This window comes from Camelus dromedarius, chromosome 1, assembly GCF_036321535.1.
Source record: "Camelus dromedarius isolate mCamDro1 chromosome 1, mCamDro1.pat, whole genome shotgun sequence".
Taxonomy (NCBI): Eukaryota; Metazoa; Chordata; class Mammalia; order Artiodactyla; family Camelidae; genus Camelus; species Camelus dromedarius.
In genome coordinates, this window is record NC_087436.1 from 12247382 (window position 1) to 12265419 (window position 18038).

The 18038-nt window shown below is 33.9% G+C and overlaps 1 protein-coding gene and 1 pseudogene across 1 annotated transcript in view; both read left to right on the forward strand.

Annotated features, from left to right (window-relative positions):
• The window catches only part of TLL1 (tolloid like 1), a 183610-nt gene that overhangs the window by 75887 nt on the left and 89685 nt on the right, over positions 1-18038 (forward strand). The window contains exons 2-6 of the mRNA XM_031464184.2: positions 3372-3482; positions 7072-7152; positions 8681-8833; positions 9346-9463; positions 15339-15517. Of these exons, the coding sequence (XP_031320044.2) occupies positions 3372-3482; positions 7072-7152; positions 8681-8833; positions 9346-9463; positions 15339-15517 (642 nt within the window). The remainder of the gene's footprint in view (positions 1-3371; positions 3483-7071; positions 7153-8680; positions 8834-9345; positions 9464-15338; positions 15518-18038) is intronic.
• On the forward strand, positions 10999-11091 carry LOC116148990 (U6 spliceosomal RNA; annotated as a pseudogene).

An 18038-nucleotide genomic window follows, 5' to 3' on the forward strand; every position in this document is an offset into this window, starting at 1 on the left:
GGTTTTCCATGTAATTTGAAAATTGTTCTTTTTGACATTTTATTTTGGCCTATCGGTTAGCTCCAACCCCATTTTTCGACCATAGGAATCTGAGCAGAATTCCAAACAGACAGTAAATATTCTAATTGCAGTGAGCATTTCCCTAGTATTGTCGTGTATAACCAGTTTCTTATACTGCTGTCAGTTCTGATATCACTAAACTCATATTGCTGCATTGAATGAGGCTAATGACTGGTAATTCATACTTCTAAAACTATTTCTCTGTAATTTTTGTTCTTTTGGTATAAAATAAATTTTAAAATACCATATAGAAAGAAAAGCAAAAAGCTCCAAAGTGGATTTGAGAATTATAAATATCTTGGAGTCTATATTAAAAACATATGTTTGATTGGAATGCAAATTCTAAATCCATATTAATATAAATTGTCATGATCCAGCTTGCTATGCCAATGCATAAGTAAAGCTTTTCACATGCAGGAATAAAATACTTTAACTTAAGTAGGAGATGAGTTAAGGAAACCTTCAAATGTGTGCAAAAAAAAAAAAAAGAAAAAAAGAAAAAAAGAAAAGAAAAGAAAAGAAATTGCACATTTTAAACTATGTGATAGGTTGAAAATTCTAAGATGTCCATTTTTGTTGCTAATAGTATCAATATTTAAAGATATACAAAGCCTGCAGTATATGAAGTCTGCACATAAATGAATTGGCTTAGTCACTCACTATCGCTTCTTCTTAAAGAAATATTTGTTTTCTCCTGAAACAATTCATTGTATATTCAGAACCACAAAGCTACGACTGAAGTTATTAGCTCAGAAAAAAAAATATAACAGTTAGGGGAGGGTATAGCTCAGGCGTAGAGTACCTGCCTAGCATATGCGAGGTCCTGGGTTCAATCCCCACTACCTCCATTAAAGTAAATAAATAAATAAATCTAATTACCTCCTCCCCACCAAAATAATAATAATAATAATAATAATAATAATAATAATAATATTAAATAAAAAGCAGGCTTGTGTGCTTCAGAGCAGTTTTGTCTCCTGTTGAGAATTATCTGGTCAGGAGTAATGTTTTCCTTCTGTGAAGTGTTTTATCAACTTAGACTCCTGACCTTTGTTTGAAATAACCCATCAAGACATCAACCGTATTCCACGTAAAAAGTCACTACAAGAAAATAAAAATCTAAAACACATTTGAGTTTTATCTTACTGCTTTTATTATATAAAGGTAGTACTGAAAACTGCATTCTATTTGGTTGAGTGCTAAGCTTTCAAATCAACTAGCTGATTCAGAGAAGAGTAAAATTTATTCTTGCAGAAAAGATGTAATGCTAATAACGATAATGACAATGCTAATTATTTGTAGTATTGAGAGCTTGTTAAAAATGGAGATCTGAGGCATCTCCCCAGGCCTAGTAAATCAGAACCTGCATTTTAACCAGGTTCACTATGATTCCTGGGCAAATAAATGTTATAGAAGCACTTATCCATTGCCCCTAGTTTTCCCCCAGCACTAGGGGAGGAAGAGCCAAAGTGAGAGTCACTGAGTTACTATACAATGATTTGCATAGTAAATACTCACGATGGAAGATTTAAATAACTAGTAAACTGATTTTTGCTTAGCGTAGTGAAAAATCTTGAATAAAATAAGACAGTGCAAAATTTGTTTTTATAAGAACTAATCAAGCCTTTTATATAATTGCAAAATATTTTATTTAAGTAGGCCATCTATTTTCTTAGGGCGTCTGGCTTTCGGGAGGGTGGATATGGAGCAGTTTCTGCTGCGTGCGTATGAAGTTGGTTAGAATCTGGATTCAATTTAAGGCATCAAGACCACCTTCTTAGCCAGCACTGTAAGCTGCTCTGTGGACCCATCGCACTTGGTCTCTGTGATAGTGAAAGATGGTGAGCATCGCTCTCCTTCTGCAGACCGCCCTTTCACTGAGAGTGGGGCAGAAGGGAAGGTTGATGCGAGAATTCTAACGACTATTTTTTCATATGAAAAACTGATAACTCACCTTAAGCTAATTCCTATTTTTTTCCTTTCTAGGTTTACTCATAAATAAACTCCTTATATCAGTTTTGTATACATGAACTAAACCAAGTATACAATTTTATTTGATAAACCTTTGCTCAAATCCTAAAGCATTGGATAGCTTTCAAGACTGGAGTTTAAAGTTTTTAAATTAACTAACTTTATTAGTTTTTTTTTAGTGAAAATTCATACATATTAAGATTTGGATTTAGTAAAAGAGAGTGATTTGAAAAGCATGGGTTTTGTCATTTTCTACATTTCTAATATAAGTTCCTCCTCGCCTTTTTGGTTTTGCAGAAGAAAAATCTGAAGAAAAATTTTAAAAAAAGAAAATTTGTAACCTGTATCAAGAAACAAATATCCCAGAATTTCCAAAGCATTTGTCAATGTTTTACTATTTCATGATTAATTTATTCTCTTAAGTTTGTTATGTTTCCTAGAGTTATTATATTTTGACTTCTGGCAGTACAAAGGGATTGATTAATCTACTTTTAGACTCAAATAAACAAGGAGGCCATTTTTTTGTTATGCAAATGTATATTTCTGACCTTAGTAGAGAATTCACATACTGGCTTTAAATAAATTCGCAGTGGTTCGTAGAGCTTTACTTTAAGTAGCATAAATTTTCTGGTTATAAAAGATAGAATCAGAGTGTTTCCAGGATGAGGGTAATGGTTTTGAAGCTCCTGAAAATAAGGACAATGTCTTATTTGTCATCAAAGATCAAAGTCCAGCATCTAGTCATTGCCTAAAAAAATGTTGACTTAAATATTACTTTTGCTAGTTATTTATACATTTTATAGAGAGTCCAAGCCAATGTGGTCTTTAGAGAAAGTGTATTATAACTGTATAAAAATGTAATGAATGAGTTGCTGTAACAGCACAATAGTCTTTTGTCTTAATTGCACTTTATGAAGTTACAATAGCACATGGTTTAGAGGTTAATTCTACCTCTCTTTCCTGACCTGCTGCTGATCACGGGTAGGCACTGTGAATTCAGGCATTCCTATCAGATTCTGACTTATTTTCAAATTAGCCATGATTGCTGAATTCTCTTTCCTTAGGATCCTCCACAAATCAGAGACCATTCCATTCAAAGAAATGACTTTCTCCTCCTGCCCTCAAACATCAAAGTGAAAAACGTAGGTCACATCCTTTCACAGGTGGCTCATATTACATTGTAAGAGGTCCAGTATGTTTGGTTACCCTTACTTTCTGAAATACATCTATATCTGTAAGGACCACATTTCCATATTTTTGCAATACTTTTCTTGTTAGCTTGTTTGCCTTGATTTTTGTTCTTAAATAATTTACATTTTAATTAAACTTTTCTCTTTTAGCTGTGTTTTGGGGTGACATTGCCTTAGATGATGAAGACTTAAATATCTTTCAAATTGATAGGACAATTGACCTTACACAGAACCCCTTTGGAAAATTTGGACACACCACAGGTATGGTTTACTATTTGATTCAGTTTGCATTCATCTACTCTTCAAATGTTAAAATACTCTTTGGATCATTTTTAATATTTGCTGGTCAACTCTGATTCCCTTGATATGGATGAGCCTGTTTAGAAATTTAGGTTTTGTTCATAGTTTTAATATTATTAATTGATGTATATAACAATGTATTTACCTCATACCAGGCTTGGTTTAAGTACTTTGCAAGCATTAACTCTTTGTATCCTCATAATGACCCCATGAGGGTAGCTGCTAATATTATTGTGATTTACAAGTAAGGAGATTTACAAGGTTATATAGTTTTCTCATTGTCACGTAGCCAGGAAATGGCTGAGTGAGGACCAAAATTCAGTTCTTAGAAATGTCAAATTTCATCCTCTTGAGCATTATATTCAGTTGCCTTCTATTTGGATACTGAGTTACAAAACATAAATTATTCTTAGAGTGATTACACACAAGCTTATTAGAGAAATTGATCTAGCTTTATAATTTTTATGAAAACCTGGAAGATAATTTCAATTTAACTGTTTGAACATGTTTGAATTATGCCTATATGAGATTTGTAATATTTAAAAAATTATTTGGGTTCTCATTTTTAAATAGTTTAATTAAAATTTAAAAAAAGATTCATATTATTTTGATACAACTTTTTAGTCTGTATTTTATTTGAGGAACATTGCAAGGTTAAAAATGTAAAACTTCATTTTGTTGTTATAGCTGAAACATTGATTCAGTGTCGTGCTTTTTGTTTTTATTGACTCTCTCCTCATGCTCAATGCTATTTTTATTTTCTTCTTGTATTCTGTGGAAAATAAGATACATCATCCCTTTGTGGTATCTAGCAGACAAGGACATTTTAGACTTAAGACTTTTTATTATAAGTTTCAAAAGTGTGGAAAAGTTAATAGAATAATACAAGCAATACCCATACACCTCTAAGAGTCAACGATTGTTACGTTTACTGTATTTGCTTTGTGTGTGTGTGTGCACGCATACATGCAGAAGGGTGTATAAAATATTTTGAGGTTAATTGCAGACAACATAGCTTTTCAACATTCAGTAGGTTAGCATGCACTTTTTAAGGATAAAGACATGATTGTCTATAATCAAAATACAATTATTGCATGTATGAAATTTATTTAAGATAATCAAACTTAAGGAAGTGATTTAAAATAATACATTACTTAAAAATAATATGCTTTAGCCTTAGTTATAGTGAAAAGTATGAGCCATGAAAGGCTTTTCTAAAACAGAGACCAAATATAGGAGGAAAGCTGCTTTGCAGTGTAATCACAGACAGCACATTCCTGTAGGATGTGTTTATCGACAGACTCTTCAACCACACTTAACACTGACACAGAGACAGTGGATTTGGGACAACAAAGTAATGATACAACTCAACAAAAGCTTAGACTTACCATGCTCCATTTTTAGTCTTTATTAAAACTGGTTAGATTCAAGCTTTATTCAAGACTTTTCTTTAAGTCATTTTCCTCTCTTTGTACTAGGGGCATTTATTTTCTGTGATTTAGAACATTTTAGTACTATATAATTTTGTCATTTCATTTATAGTTAAGCTCTGAAAGTGTAATATTTGGAAGAAAATACCATTATTTTAGATAAATAGCATAAAATAAGATTACACTATCAATCATTAAAAAACATATATTATATATATATATATATATATATATATATATATATATGAATATTATGTATTTCAAAGTATTTTGCACTATTCAGTTGGATTTCAAACATTGTAGAAGTAGTCAGTTAGCTTTTTCCTGCTCTATCTTTTCCCTTCCTTGGTAGTTTGTGTTGAACTGACTATATTTTTTATTTCAAAATGTGTTGTCTTTCCCATAAATATTTATTTGGTTTGTATATTTTCATTTTGGAATTTTTAGGATATGTGAGAAATAATCATCTATGAATTTTCTTTTTTTCTATTTCAATGAACTACCTACACAAAATTTTATTTCAATTGCTATAAAATTATTCAAAATTACTAAACTATTAAAAACATTATTGTCTTTGATAGTCTTGAAATGTTTTCTCTAGTCTATAATTACTCTTATCCTTAAAATCACCTTAATATTAACTAAGACATTTCTTTTTTCCTCAGGATTAGCCTCATTCTATAGTTATTTATATGTGTTTCAGGCCTAATTTGCTATATAATTTTTACACAATGGTCATTTCAAATCCATTTTTACCATCCTTTAAAAATGTTTCTTGTAACTACTTAGGAATGAATACATTTAAGTATTACCTCATCTTTCTAAAATGTTCAATGAAAAAATTTCAAAAGCTTTTCTCAAGGGGCACAGAAAAAATGTGACTGTGTAATGCACATAATTAAGCAGATTATCAGTTAGGGAACAAGCACTCTGACTTAATTGCCTTATAAGGACTTAATTGATTTTTCCTATGAGGCTCATATGGTGATAATTTTTATTATTGTTTTTCATTAGCGTCAATCTAGGTAATTAAGTTTCAGTATTAAAGGCAGAAAGGATATTGGAAGGAAATAGCTCAAAGTGTAGGAACAATTCGTCGTTTCTGTGAATTTCTGGTCCTCTTCCATAGTGTCCACACGCTCATGAACCACTTGTTCTGACATCATTAGTGATCATATTAGTTATCCGCTCAATGATACCTCTTTATTATTTGCCAATCAATCAAAAATTCAAGGGGAATGCAAAACAGGAGATAAAATTTGAGGCATTTTATTAAAGCCCTGGAATGAGAATTAAAAAGAGTTGGATTTTCATCAAATGATCTACTTTCTAATTATGACTTTGTTCTTAAAATTACAAGAAGACACATTTTCTTATCCCCACTCTTTCCTCTACTTTTTGAGCTATAAAATTCTCTACATCTTTTTAAATAATTTTTGCAAATTGCATAGTGTAACAATGTATTTTGCAGCCAGACATCCTTTGGAATCTCACCTTGTGACTTTTTTCTAATTAGATATTATTGGTTTTTATAAATTACAGAAGCTAATTTTCAAAATTTATTTGAATATGTTATAAAACATCATATGCTTTTAGAAATCGAAGCCTTGGAGCAAAACTTGCACTATACACTTGCTCTTTTTTTCCCCAGTTTCATTGAGGAGTAATTGACATACAGCATGCTCTTCTAATGTTTTTATTCCCATTTGCCGATTTGGTATCTGAAAACTTTTAGTTCACACTGGGGAGGTAGCTGGAATGCACTCCACAGGGCAGAACAACTTGCTGTCATCCTATACAATACTATGCGATGTCAAGGTCACAGTGAAGAAAAATGTTTGAAATTGTCAATAGATGACTCAATTGCCACGATGCCCAAATAAAGTCATTTAGATTGCTCTCTGGGTCTCTCCTACCCCCTTAGTTTTAGTTGCTAAAATTTGTTATTGTAGAATTTTTAACCCTTTTCCAAGACTTAAGGATATTCATGACTCTAACCTTGTAAGACCACATACAAAGAGATGTCCAAAGAAGAATCAATGTCGCCTATTCCTATTGCTTATTTAAAAGAACTTTAATTTACAGTGAGTTTAACTTAACCATTTCCTTTATTCTTTAAGGTGGATTTGGAGACCATGGTATGTCAAAGAAACGAGGGGCCCTCTATCAACTTATAGAGAGGATAAGAAGAATTGGCGCTGGTATATCAATGTTTAAAGTTGCAGACGCTTGACTTGATGTACACTGAATATTACAGCAGTTCAGTTTGCCATTAAGATGCACAGTATGGAAAGGATATATTCTGAGAGTCCTTTATTCATTTTTATTTTGTTAGTTGATTTTCGATGTAAGTTTTTTAGAACATAATTTGGAACATTTGAAATATTTCAACTTATTTTCAGCTTCTCCTTTTTAAAAAATTATATTAGTTGTTTATTTGATTGTTGATATTTATTTCCAGTACATTGGCTTCACACTATAGTGATTTTATCAAGCATGGAGCTACATAAATTTTAATCAAATGAAAAAATATCATGGCTGTTTGTTCTGAAATAAAATCCACTTAAATTGGCAAACTGATTAATTAGATTAAACATACTTGAAAATATTTTTGATCCTTCCAAAGATATGTATGTAGGAAACATTCAGAGGAATTGCCTTCTGGCTTCATGATTAGTTTAAAGTATTGCATTTATTAATCACTATTTGTAGATTTTAGAGGTTTTTTTTTTTAAAGTCTTCTGTTCAAAGTTCATATCCTAATATCCCTTAAATTGACTGATTATTAATAAAATACTTAAAAGTGCCTACTTTCAAGAATTAATTTTCCAAAGCAAAGATGCTTTACTCCAGGATATTAAAAAGATAGACATGTTAGGGACACACACACAGGGGGCACGCATTCAATATTTGTTTTCTGAAGTGTGTGCAAGCTGTAAGATATTAATATCAGCAGTCATATATAAATAAGAAAAACAAAATCACGCAAATTTAGGAAAAATAAAACAGTAAGAAAAAATGTTACAAAAGGCTACCAAGAAAAGTTAGTAAATACTGACCCGACATTGTTGCAGAATAGACTACATTTTGTGTTGTTGGCCTGTTCACTTTCTGTGCTGATCTCTAAACCATGCTGTTGTCTGGATGTGAATCCCAGGGAAACTGGAATGGAGGTAGCCCACTGTCTCAGAATCTGAGACCATGTCTATCTTATCCTTCATTTACTGCATCTACAGTATGATATTCACAATTTTAGACTATATTAGGGAATATCAATTCTGATTTAAAGGATTAGGGATTTAGCAGGAGTAAGAGTTTTGAACATCATAAGACTTTTAAAAAATGTCTATTTTATTCTGATGGTGAATTTCTTAGTGATCTAATAAAGCAGAATGCATAATACATGATACAAAGCAGAATACTAAATACGTGAAAGACTTTGTGCCTTACAAAGTCTACTTGACTTCTATCCACTGTTGGCTGTTGTATGGAAATTCATCAAAATTTGCTCACAAAGCTTTAAGAAATAGTATTTTGACATGAATTAATTAAATATTTTAAGGCTTTTTTAAAGTATGTAATATAATTAAAGTTTTTCTTTCATGCATTTTGACTGCAGGCATATTTATATAAATATGTAAATAAGACATTTTAACTTGTCCTTTAAGAGGTAAATGATTCTCTGTCCGAGGACTTCTGTTTCACAGAATGTTTTAAATGTCACCGCAGGCTTGGAGCAAAACAACACAGTTAAGGGAAAAGTACCTCTAAAATTCTCAGGGCAAAATGAGAAAAACCGAGTTCCCAGAGCTGCTACATCAAGAACTGAACGAGTATGGCCTGGAGGTGTTATTCCTTACGTTATAGGAGGCAACTTCACTGGTAAGACATTCCCAGAGGGTCGATCTTGATTAAGAAATAATTATCATATAGGTTATGTGTATATTTTTATAGAATATTCATATATATAACATACTATTAAATCAAACTTGAGAAATACTCCATTTCCCTTAGTTGTCAGGAAGTCTTAAATTTAAAAATATATTTAGTCTTGAGTTCTAAGAATCTAAAGAGCTGTTCTGGGCTTTAAATTGAGTTTCAAATGTGCCCATCAAATCTGGAAGCTGGTTTCTTTTCAGCTTACAGGAAGAATGTATTTCTCGTTCTTGGAGCCCTGTACACACATACCTGTATGGACAGTAAGCTGGAACCTTCCAATCGTGAAGGCAGCGTCCTCTCTCCACCAGGGCTCCCTGCAGGGCTCGGGGCGGGTGTTCCTTGGATGAGGACAGTGATGGCGTCTGACCTGTGCAGACAGACTCGGGACAGAGCAGCTGCGTGCAGACTCCTCTCTGGGGAAGGCACTGTTTTATTAATGTCACACCTTTTTCCAGGCAGCCAGCGAGCCATGTTCAAGCAGGCCATGAGGCACTGGGAAAAGCACACATGTGTGACTTTCATTGAAAGAGCCGATGAGGAGAGTTACATTGTTTTCACCTACAGGCCTTGCGGGTGAGTAGAACCAGGGAATGACTTACGTAGGAGGGAGAAAGACCCATAGGTAAGATTCGTGTTTTAATATTTGCTTAGTATTTTGCCCATGAGAAAGTATCAATTTTATGTAAGAAAATATTATATTTTAAGTAAATGTATTCTTTGATCACAGACCTCTGTGCATCTGCTCCAAGTGTGTTCCGTCACCACCTCAGCTGCCTTTCCTTCTGTTCTAGCTACGTGGTGGCATTGCCAACCTCCCACTCACCTGAATTGGAAAGCTCAGTATTCTCTGTTTTAGTGATTCTGTTGTGCACCCTCTAAAATTTGCACGAAGAGTTTGTGTGGATATTCACTATGTCTTCTGGTTTCCAGTTTTGCCCCATGCCAGCCCCCTGGTCCATTCGTGTCTTTGTCACTTTACAACTGGCGCATTCCAGCTGCTCTCCAGCCTTGCCTCGCCAATTCAGTGCCACCAGAATTATCTTAAAAAAAAATACTCATCAGAGCAAAAATACCATGCTTTTTGAGATTCCTCACTGTTTCCTCTTACAGGGGTGTTTTCTAGATTTGCTTCCTACAGGATGATAACAGTACTCTCTCCAAAACAACCATTCTGTAAGTTGTGAAAACTCTGTGTTAAATTTCAACAGATTATTTCTATAAGCAGTGTGCTAAACCTTACTGGTATTCAGCCAGTTGAAAGGAATACAGAATACAGTGTTCTCTAAACTTATTTAAAAAATGAAACACCATCCCACCCTTTTAATAGTGAAGAATGTGTATCAATAACCCAGAACACATTTTGGGAAATGCTAGCCTGATAACAAAATCTAACTTCTTTGATGTAGCATTTAAGGAATGCCATGAACTTACCACAGCTTCCATCTCCACTTCTTCTGCTGCCACATCCTCCCACAAATCCCATAATCTAGCCAAGTTACAGTAACAGCAGTTCTCCAAACAATGATGGATACTTTAAAATATTTTTCATTGTGAAAATTTTCAAGCTTGTCCCTCTGTATTTCCAGTTAATTGAAACCTATATGTAAACATCTGCATATTTAAATTTAGCCTCCATTTTTGTTTATTTGTTTGCTAAGAACATATGGTGTGCTGTCTACTCTACCCTGCATCACATCAAGAGGTACGAGTGCCTGGACCTACCACTTTAGTGACACTGTGACTGATCAGTGGATTCAGGTGGTGACTGCCAGGTCCCTGCGTTGTGCAAGTTCTCCTCATTGCAAAATCGTGCTTTTCTAATGTTCTTTTCTTTCATTCCTTCTACATTTATTAGCTGAAATTCTTCTATAGAGTAATTTTCCCTAATCAGCTACAGCTATTTGAATACCTTCTATTACAGTTCATTTAGGGAAGTAAAAATAACTGCTCAAGTCCTTTGGAGGAAATAGTTCTTGCCCTAGTGACACATATTTTGAGGGTGGGGGAAATAAGTATTTCACTAGGTATTGGGGAATTACAACATCTGGCTTTGTTTCTACCACATTTTCCCAGAACGTTTAACTTAACCTAAAAAGTAATGGGTTTTGTGCTTCCTTCAGAGGCACATATATAAAATTGGAAGGATGCAGAGATTAGCATGGTCCCTGCATAAGGATTACATGCAAATTCCATATTTTTTTCTAGATTAGGAGTTTGGGATTTGCAGATACTAACTACTATATATAAAATAGATAACGAGGTCCTACTGTATAGCACAGGGAACTATATTCAATACCTTGTAATCACTGACAATGAAAAAGAATATATATATGTATCACTGAATCACTATGCTATGTACCTGAAACTAACACAACACTGTAAATCAACCGTATTTCAACAAAAAAGTAATGGGTTTTAATTTTAACCCTAAGTGACATTAAGAAAAAATACAGATGATCATTTTTCTATATATTTTTGGATAGCGCCATAATTTTTTAGCTGTGACTTATTTAAGCAATGTTTCCTTCTGAATTACTCTAATTTTAGCTTGACAAGTTTTGATTACATTTGAAGTCCCTCCTAGTTCTTTATGTGTATTTAATATTTAAAAGGCCAAAGCTAGACTGTCCTTCCTTCCTCTGGTTATCTAAAAGGAGTGGATATAGCTCAGCTTACATATTGCTAAATATATAATGTATTCAGATCAATACATGTTTTCTCTTTCCCACTCTTCAATTTTGTAAAACGAATGCATCCAAAGCCCCAATCATTTATTACTTCATTGCTCAAATTCTGTTTGTAACAAACTCATATGCATACTCATATTGTTTTATTAACTTGACTCTTTTCAAAGTTTTCCATTTCACTTGTTTTATCCCACTAAACTAATTTTCCCTATTTACTATCATATCTTCATGTTTGTTTTTGTGACATTTTAGTTACTTGAAAGTCTTTCCTTTCTCATCGGTGGAAATCTTTCCCATATTTTATTCTCATCCATTTCTGAGCTTCCCACAGTGGGACTCTGCCCTGCAACAGCTGTCATAGCTCCATCTCCACTGTCCAAGCAAATGTCTGCCTTCGTCACTGATGAGGGCAGGGAGCGTACCTCTGTGTCCCTCGTGACACTCAGCACACTGCTTTGTAAGTAGGTGATCAGGAAAGTATTGACAATTTACACATCAGCTAATGTACATCGTGTGTAATCCTAAGATAAAAGGAGGTAAGAATTTAATGGGGTTTTGAAGAACATGTACTTCATGAATTTAGAGGTTTTAAAAAATGGCAAGAGCTCCAAGTTGTCTGACTCAGTGAGGAAGCTCAATCAAAGTGATGATAGTGAGAGGAAGTGGTAAGAAGCATTCGTCTTCCAGGTCAAAGAACTGAGGAAGGTCGCCATCCATATCAATGGCACCATTTACCACGTCTCCATATGCAGTGGAGATGTACACTAGGGCTTGTTAAATGTGATATGTTATATGCCACAGCTCTTATAAGACAAAGACCCAATACCAATTCCAACAGAGTGTTAAGTGTTTAGCTTAAAACATATCTTATTCTAGATGGCCCTCAGTATTTTGTGCAATACCAACACTCAAAGTCTTTAATAATTTAAATTAATTTTTATGAGATGTAAATACAGCATTATCATAGCAAAATAATTGTTTCGTGAAATTGTGGCCAATTATGGTAATTTCAAATAAATTTAGAAGCCACGAAATGATTGGAGTGATGAGCAGGCCAAAGATCAATTCCTGTAAGAAGTATCACCCTTTTTATCATTGAAAAAAAATAACACAGGGTAAATCTGAACTGGAAAGTGAGCACCAAAACAAACCAAAATGCAACATGACTACTTAACAGTCACAAATGTACACATGAATGCTCAAAAAGCCTAATTTCAGGAATGCAACTACAGATTTAAGTATCTTTGGGCAAACCCAACTTCAATTTGTGCTCACATGACATTGTCCAGAGCAAGTCACATGACCAAACCTAGTAGGGAAGGGAAATATAATGATCTCCTAGAGAGAGGTGATGAATATTTTTGAACATTGACACAGTTTACCACACAGTCATCGGAGAATATCGAGTACAGAAGTGACGTCATCTGACTTTACGGTTTAGAAATTATCTCTGTGCTGAGAAAAGACTGCTGTGGGGAGGGCATCTTTATGCTTATAGGCAACTTTTTTTATAAGCTTTGATCCACCAATCCGAGGCCAAAGTAGGGAATAACAGGTTATGGATTACTCAGTTACTCTCTATGGCTTAGGGAGAAGTGAGGCTTCTCTAAAGATGATGAAAGTTTTTCTTGAGAGGGCAGATCAATCTTATAATGGCCAAGCTTTAAAAGCAACACCCAAATTAGAAACAAAAAATCAAAAGCCATATACAAGAAAACAGTATCAAACCTGGATGCCGTTAGAAAGAAACCAAGATAACACCTAGACATGTTTAAACCATGTTTTTATAAATTGTGCGTATCACCCTGTCATTCCAGACATAATTATATGTACATATATTTAGCTTTGTAGTCATTTGAGCACCTAGAATTCGTCTGTCCCTAGACCTGACATATGTCAGAGCTCAAACCACCACATTTTTCTTTTTTCACAGGACCATTGTAACAGTCAGTGTGAGATGTGTTTTTGATTTCCATTATGAAACCCCATCTTATTTATTGGAAATTGTTATGGGTAAAATGCTAATGAAGGATGTTTTAGATTAAATGAATTGACCATATTGCTTGACTAGCTCCTGGATTTTGATTTGCAAAGTACATTCTTCTCTGAATATATCATCAAGAATGACTCAGTGTGGGTCATTTAGCTGCCATACAATCAGTTATTTCAGTTTCATGACTATTGCTTTATGGTAGCAAATATTTCCATTTAAATCTCTCCAAAATTTTGTGTTTTGCTACATCTAATACTTTACTATGTCAGCATGTAATCAATAACTATGAATGTATAAATTAAAGTGTGCTATTAAGAAATCTACCTGGGAGCAAAAGTACAGTTCCCTATTTTTCCCTGTCCGTTTCCTCAGTTTTCTCTCTATTATTGATTTATTAAGCTTAATTAACCATCATAATAGATTCATAAATAATAAACCAAATTACTCTTTCAAATTGGCATGGGATAGGTTAAAATGCTTAGGCATTTAAAGCCTACAGAAATAACTGGAATGACAAATATTTGTATTTGTGAACAATCAACAGGACTGCCAGATGTGCTTACTCTGAAGAACGAAATTAGTGAAATTCATTTTAATCATTTGGGCAACTAATTTTGGGTAATTTTCACATTAGAAAATGTGTTTGGTGGCTGGCACCGTGATAATTCCCATCTATTCAAGACAATTACTTACTGCCCTCTATTGCTGTCTGGAGGGGTGGCCCTTAGATAAGCTATTTTAAATTAAACCCTAATTATTGAAGTTTTAGGCCTAATTTTATTTATAATTGTGATTGTAATTAGTATATTATTATACCATTTAAAGATTAAAGTGAGTGTCCCTATGTGTCCACCCTTGCGTGTGTGCACACTCTTGCACACTGACACACATGCACACACACACACAAAGTGAGTAAATGGAACTTCTGTATTGTGCATAGAAAAACATCATTGGTAAGTATAAATGTCAGTAAGTGGAGGGAAATTTGCAGGAAGACACTCTGGATGTTTCACATTCTGACAGTCCAAGAGATTCTTTCAGAAGGTGAAATGGACTGTCACACTGAATATTTGCCTGATGATTTGACACAGTCTCATAAGTCTCATAATTCTAGCAGTTGATTTTCCTTCGCCAACCATTAACCCTAGATAATTCACCTTTGAAACGAATTTTCCTTGATTGACTTCTTTTAGAAGTTTTCTTCTTTAAGGAAATTCTTCCATGAGCAGGAAAAGTAATCCCTTTTTTAATTAACAACATCTTTCACAAATTTAATTCTGTTTTTCTCAAAGAGGAAAAATAAACTTTAATTTATATTTAATACTGAAATAATGGATTATTGCCAGATAACCATATTGACAAAGTAGTTACCTAAATGATTTACATGGGTTGTGAGAATAAAAAAATGTATTAGAAATAAATGTGAGTTGATGTCTTGAGTTTAACTGTATGTGTAATAGCCATTAACTATCATAAGTATCTTATTTTCTGATTTATACTCTGAATACTCCTAAAAATTACTTAAGGCACATCTTCTAATAAATGAATTAATATAAAACCACTTCAATTGATTATTCAGAGATTCTTATCGTAGATAAATTTACCAGGATTACAAGAAATCAGTTCTATTTATTAATGAAAAACTGTTCTTCCTCTGAATGTGCTGGACTTTATAGTTCATCAGAATTTTTTATTAAAGTTTCACCCTATTGTGATTCCCTCAGCATCTTCCTGTCCTCCACCATCTGCACTTTCTGCTTTATTCCAGATGCTGCTCCTATGTAGGTCGGCGGGGAAATGGACCTCAGGCGATCTCTATTGGCAAGAACTGTGATAAATTTGGAATTGTTGTTCATGAACTGGGCCATGTGATAGGCTTTTGGCATGAACACACACGGCCAGATCGGGATAACCATGTAACTATCATAAGAGAAAACATCCAGCCAGGTGAGAGGCTTCAGAATGTGGTGGGTTTAAGGTGGACTGAATATCTTTTAATAGAACTGCACTATTTATCATGTAACTTCTTGAAAAATGTGAGCTGACTTTGTTGATATTGTCGATCAACACTTTGCGTAGTTAAAAAGTACCCACCGTGGCGTTAATTTTTAAGTTTTTCTTACGAAACAAATGATCTTATGCATTTTTTTAGATTCCTTTTTTTCTTAAGATTTAACTGTTTTATATCTAAACTTCTGTGCTTTCTAAGAGTAGATGTAGGCTATTGAACCATAAATTAATATGATCACATTTTCATTAAAAACTAATTAAATAAATAAACTTAATTACCTCCCCCACCAAAAAAAAAAAAAATCCTCAAAAAAAAGGGAGGGGGAGGGTATAGCTCAGTGGCAGATTGTGTGCTTAGCATGCAGGAGGTCCTCGGTTCAATTCCCAGTACCTCCATTAAAAATAAACAAATAAACAAAACTAATTACCTCCACCCTCCAAAAACCAGAACAAAACAAAAAAACCACAACAAATAAAAAAAAGTATTTTTTATACTTAGTTCTGTAATTTATATTGTAGGGACTTCGAAAGGGTCAAGGGTTTGCTACAAAATGTGCTCGCTCCATAGGAATCTATATTATACCAGGAACAATTCTGGAGAAAATTCTAAGGAAGTGAGTCATTTCCAGCATAGTCCAAATATTTCCTCAAGATTTCTCCTTCAACTTTACTACTGTAAAGACAAATTTATAAGAATGTTTTCAATTGTTTTAGTAGTTCAGTAGTTAATATATAATTAAAATTTAATTTTCTCTAATAGTTGGTGTGCAATAATCACCGCATTTAAAGCTTCTTATTTGTTTTACTTTTCAAAAATTCATAAAGATCTGTCCATTTCATCGCCAAAAGAAAAATCCTGTAAGGCTGTGTGTATTTCAAGTGTAAGCAAAGTAGAAATGTGTCCTTATTTCCTTATTCATGGCCAGTTTCAAGTTACAAACATTGAATTCCTTAGAATTTCCTGTGATTAACAGCATTGATCTCTTTATTTGCTCATAACATATTTGTTGCCAATTATTTATTGAGGCATCATTGGATATTGGAGAGCCTGTCACGAAAATTACAAAGGAGTGTTGGGTATGTTCATAGACATAAATGATTGCAAGTGAGTGAGAAAAGTGAGACGGAATGTGCCTTGGTGAGTCAAGGAAGATGTCATGAAGGAACTGAAATTTAGAACTAAAGGGATTCTGACTGTGCAGAGGAGTGATGGAATTTCTAAGGTGAGAAAAAAGCATGATGATCAAAGTTACAATTACGTTTAATTGAATCATTTTGTTTCATGGTGAGTTACAAGTGGAAGACTGGTTGGTAGTTACCCAGGGAGGTTAGATCAGCGGGATCTTCTACATGAGGCTAGGAAATTTAGATTTTATCCTCTAACTACTGGAGACTAGTCAGAGGATTGAAAGCAGAGCAGGTTCAGATTTTAAAAAAGCAGGAAAGAATTCAGCTGTAGGGATCATTAACTGAGAATGGGGACGTGGGGGTGGGGAGGATGAATGTGAAGTCAGGGAAACCTCTTAGAAGCTTAAATAAATAAGCCGTTTATAAGAGGTGTCTGAGTCCTTAGTTGGGGTGGTGTAGGCCAAGAAGAAGAAGAGGGAGTAATCTTTCATAAATATTTTAACAGGAGCATCACATGAAGGGAAATCTTTAAGGCTTTATTTCTAGGTAAGGAGATGAATGGTGGATCATCAAATGAAGTGAGAACTATGGATAAAACAGCATAATTTTAAGAAGGGGAAAGACAAATAATAATTTCACTTAGCATATCCTTGAGTGTGAGAAGCCTTTAGATGATCCAAGTGGAGATGTCTAGTAGACAGGAAAGGTGAGTCCAGACTTTAGGCTATATCCAGAGAGAGAAATTTGATAGTGGATTTTTACTGTCTAGGGAAATGCTGGAGGGAGAAGAAAATAAGACTGAGGGTAGAATAGGGGGAACACCAATATTTAAGCATCACTTTGTAGAAAATCCCTCAAAAGGCTGAGGAAGTTTGGTCTAAGAGGTAGGAGGAAAATCAATGAACGTGATGTCCCAGGGGAGAGAGATCACTTCAAGAATAAAGAAGTAATCAAAAGTGTTGAATATCAAAGAGAAGTAAATAATTAAATATATACTCCCAATGTAGAAGACTCTGACACCTGAGCCAGGTATCAAGGTTCCTCTGATACTTTATATCATTGGGAGAGAAAGAGAAAACATTTCTGAAAATTACTCCAAATACCAATTAAATGAGAAGAAGTCTGCTATTAACCACAATTATCGTTTCCTCCATTATGTGGACAAAAACAACTTACAAAAGAAGTGACTTTCAGAAACTATTCTTGCCCTTAAAAGTAGGATTCTGGTTCAGCATAAATTTGTGTACCTAAAACAAGTAAGAAATATATAGTTAGTATGTAAATGTATAATTCTTAACACAGTGCTAAGCAAATTATGGCCTTTCATTTT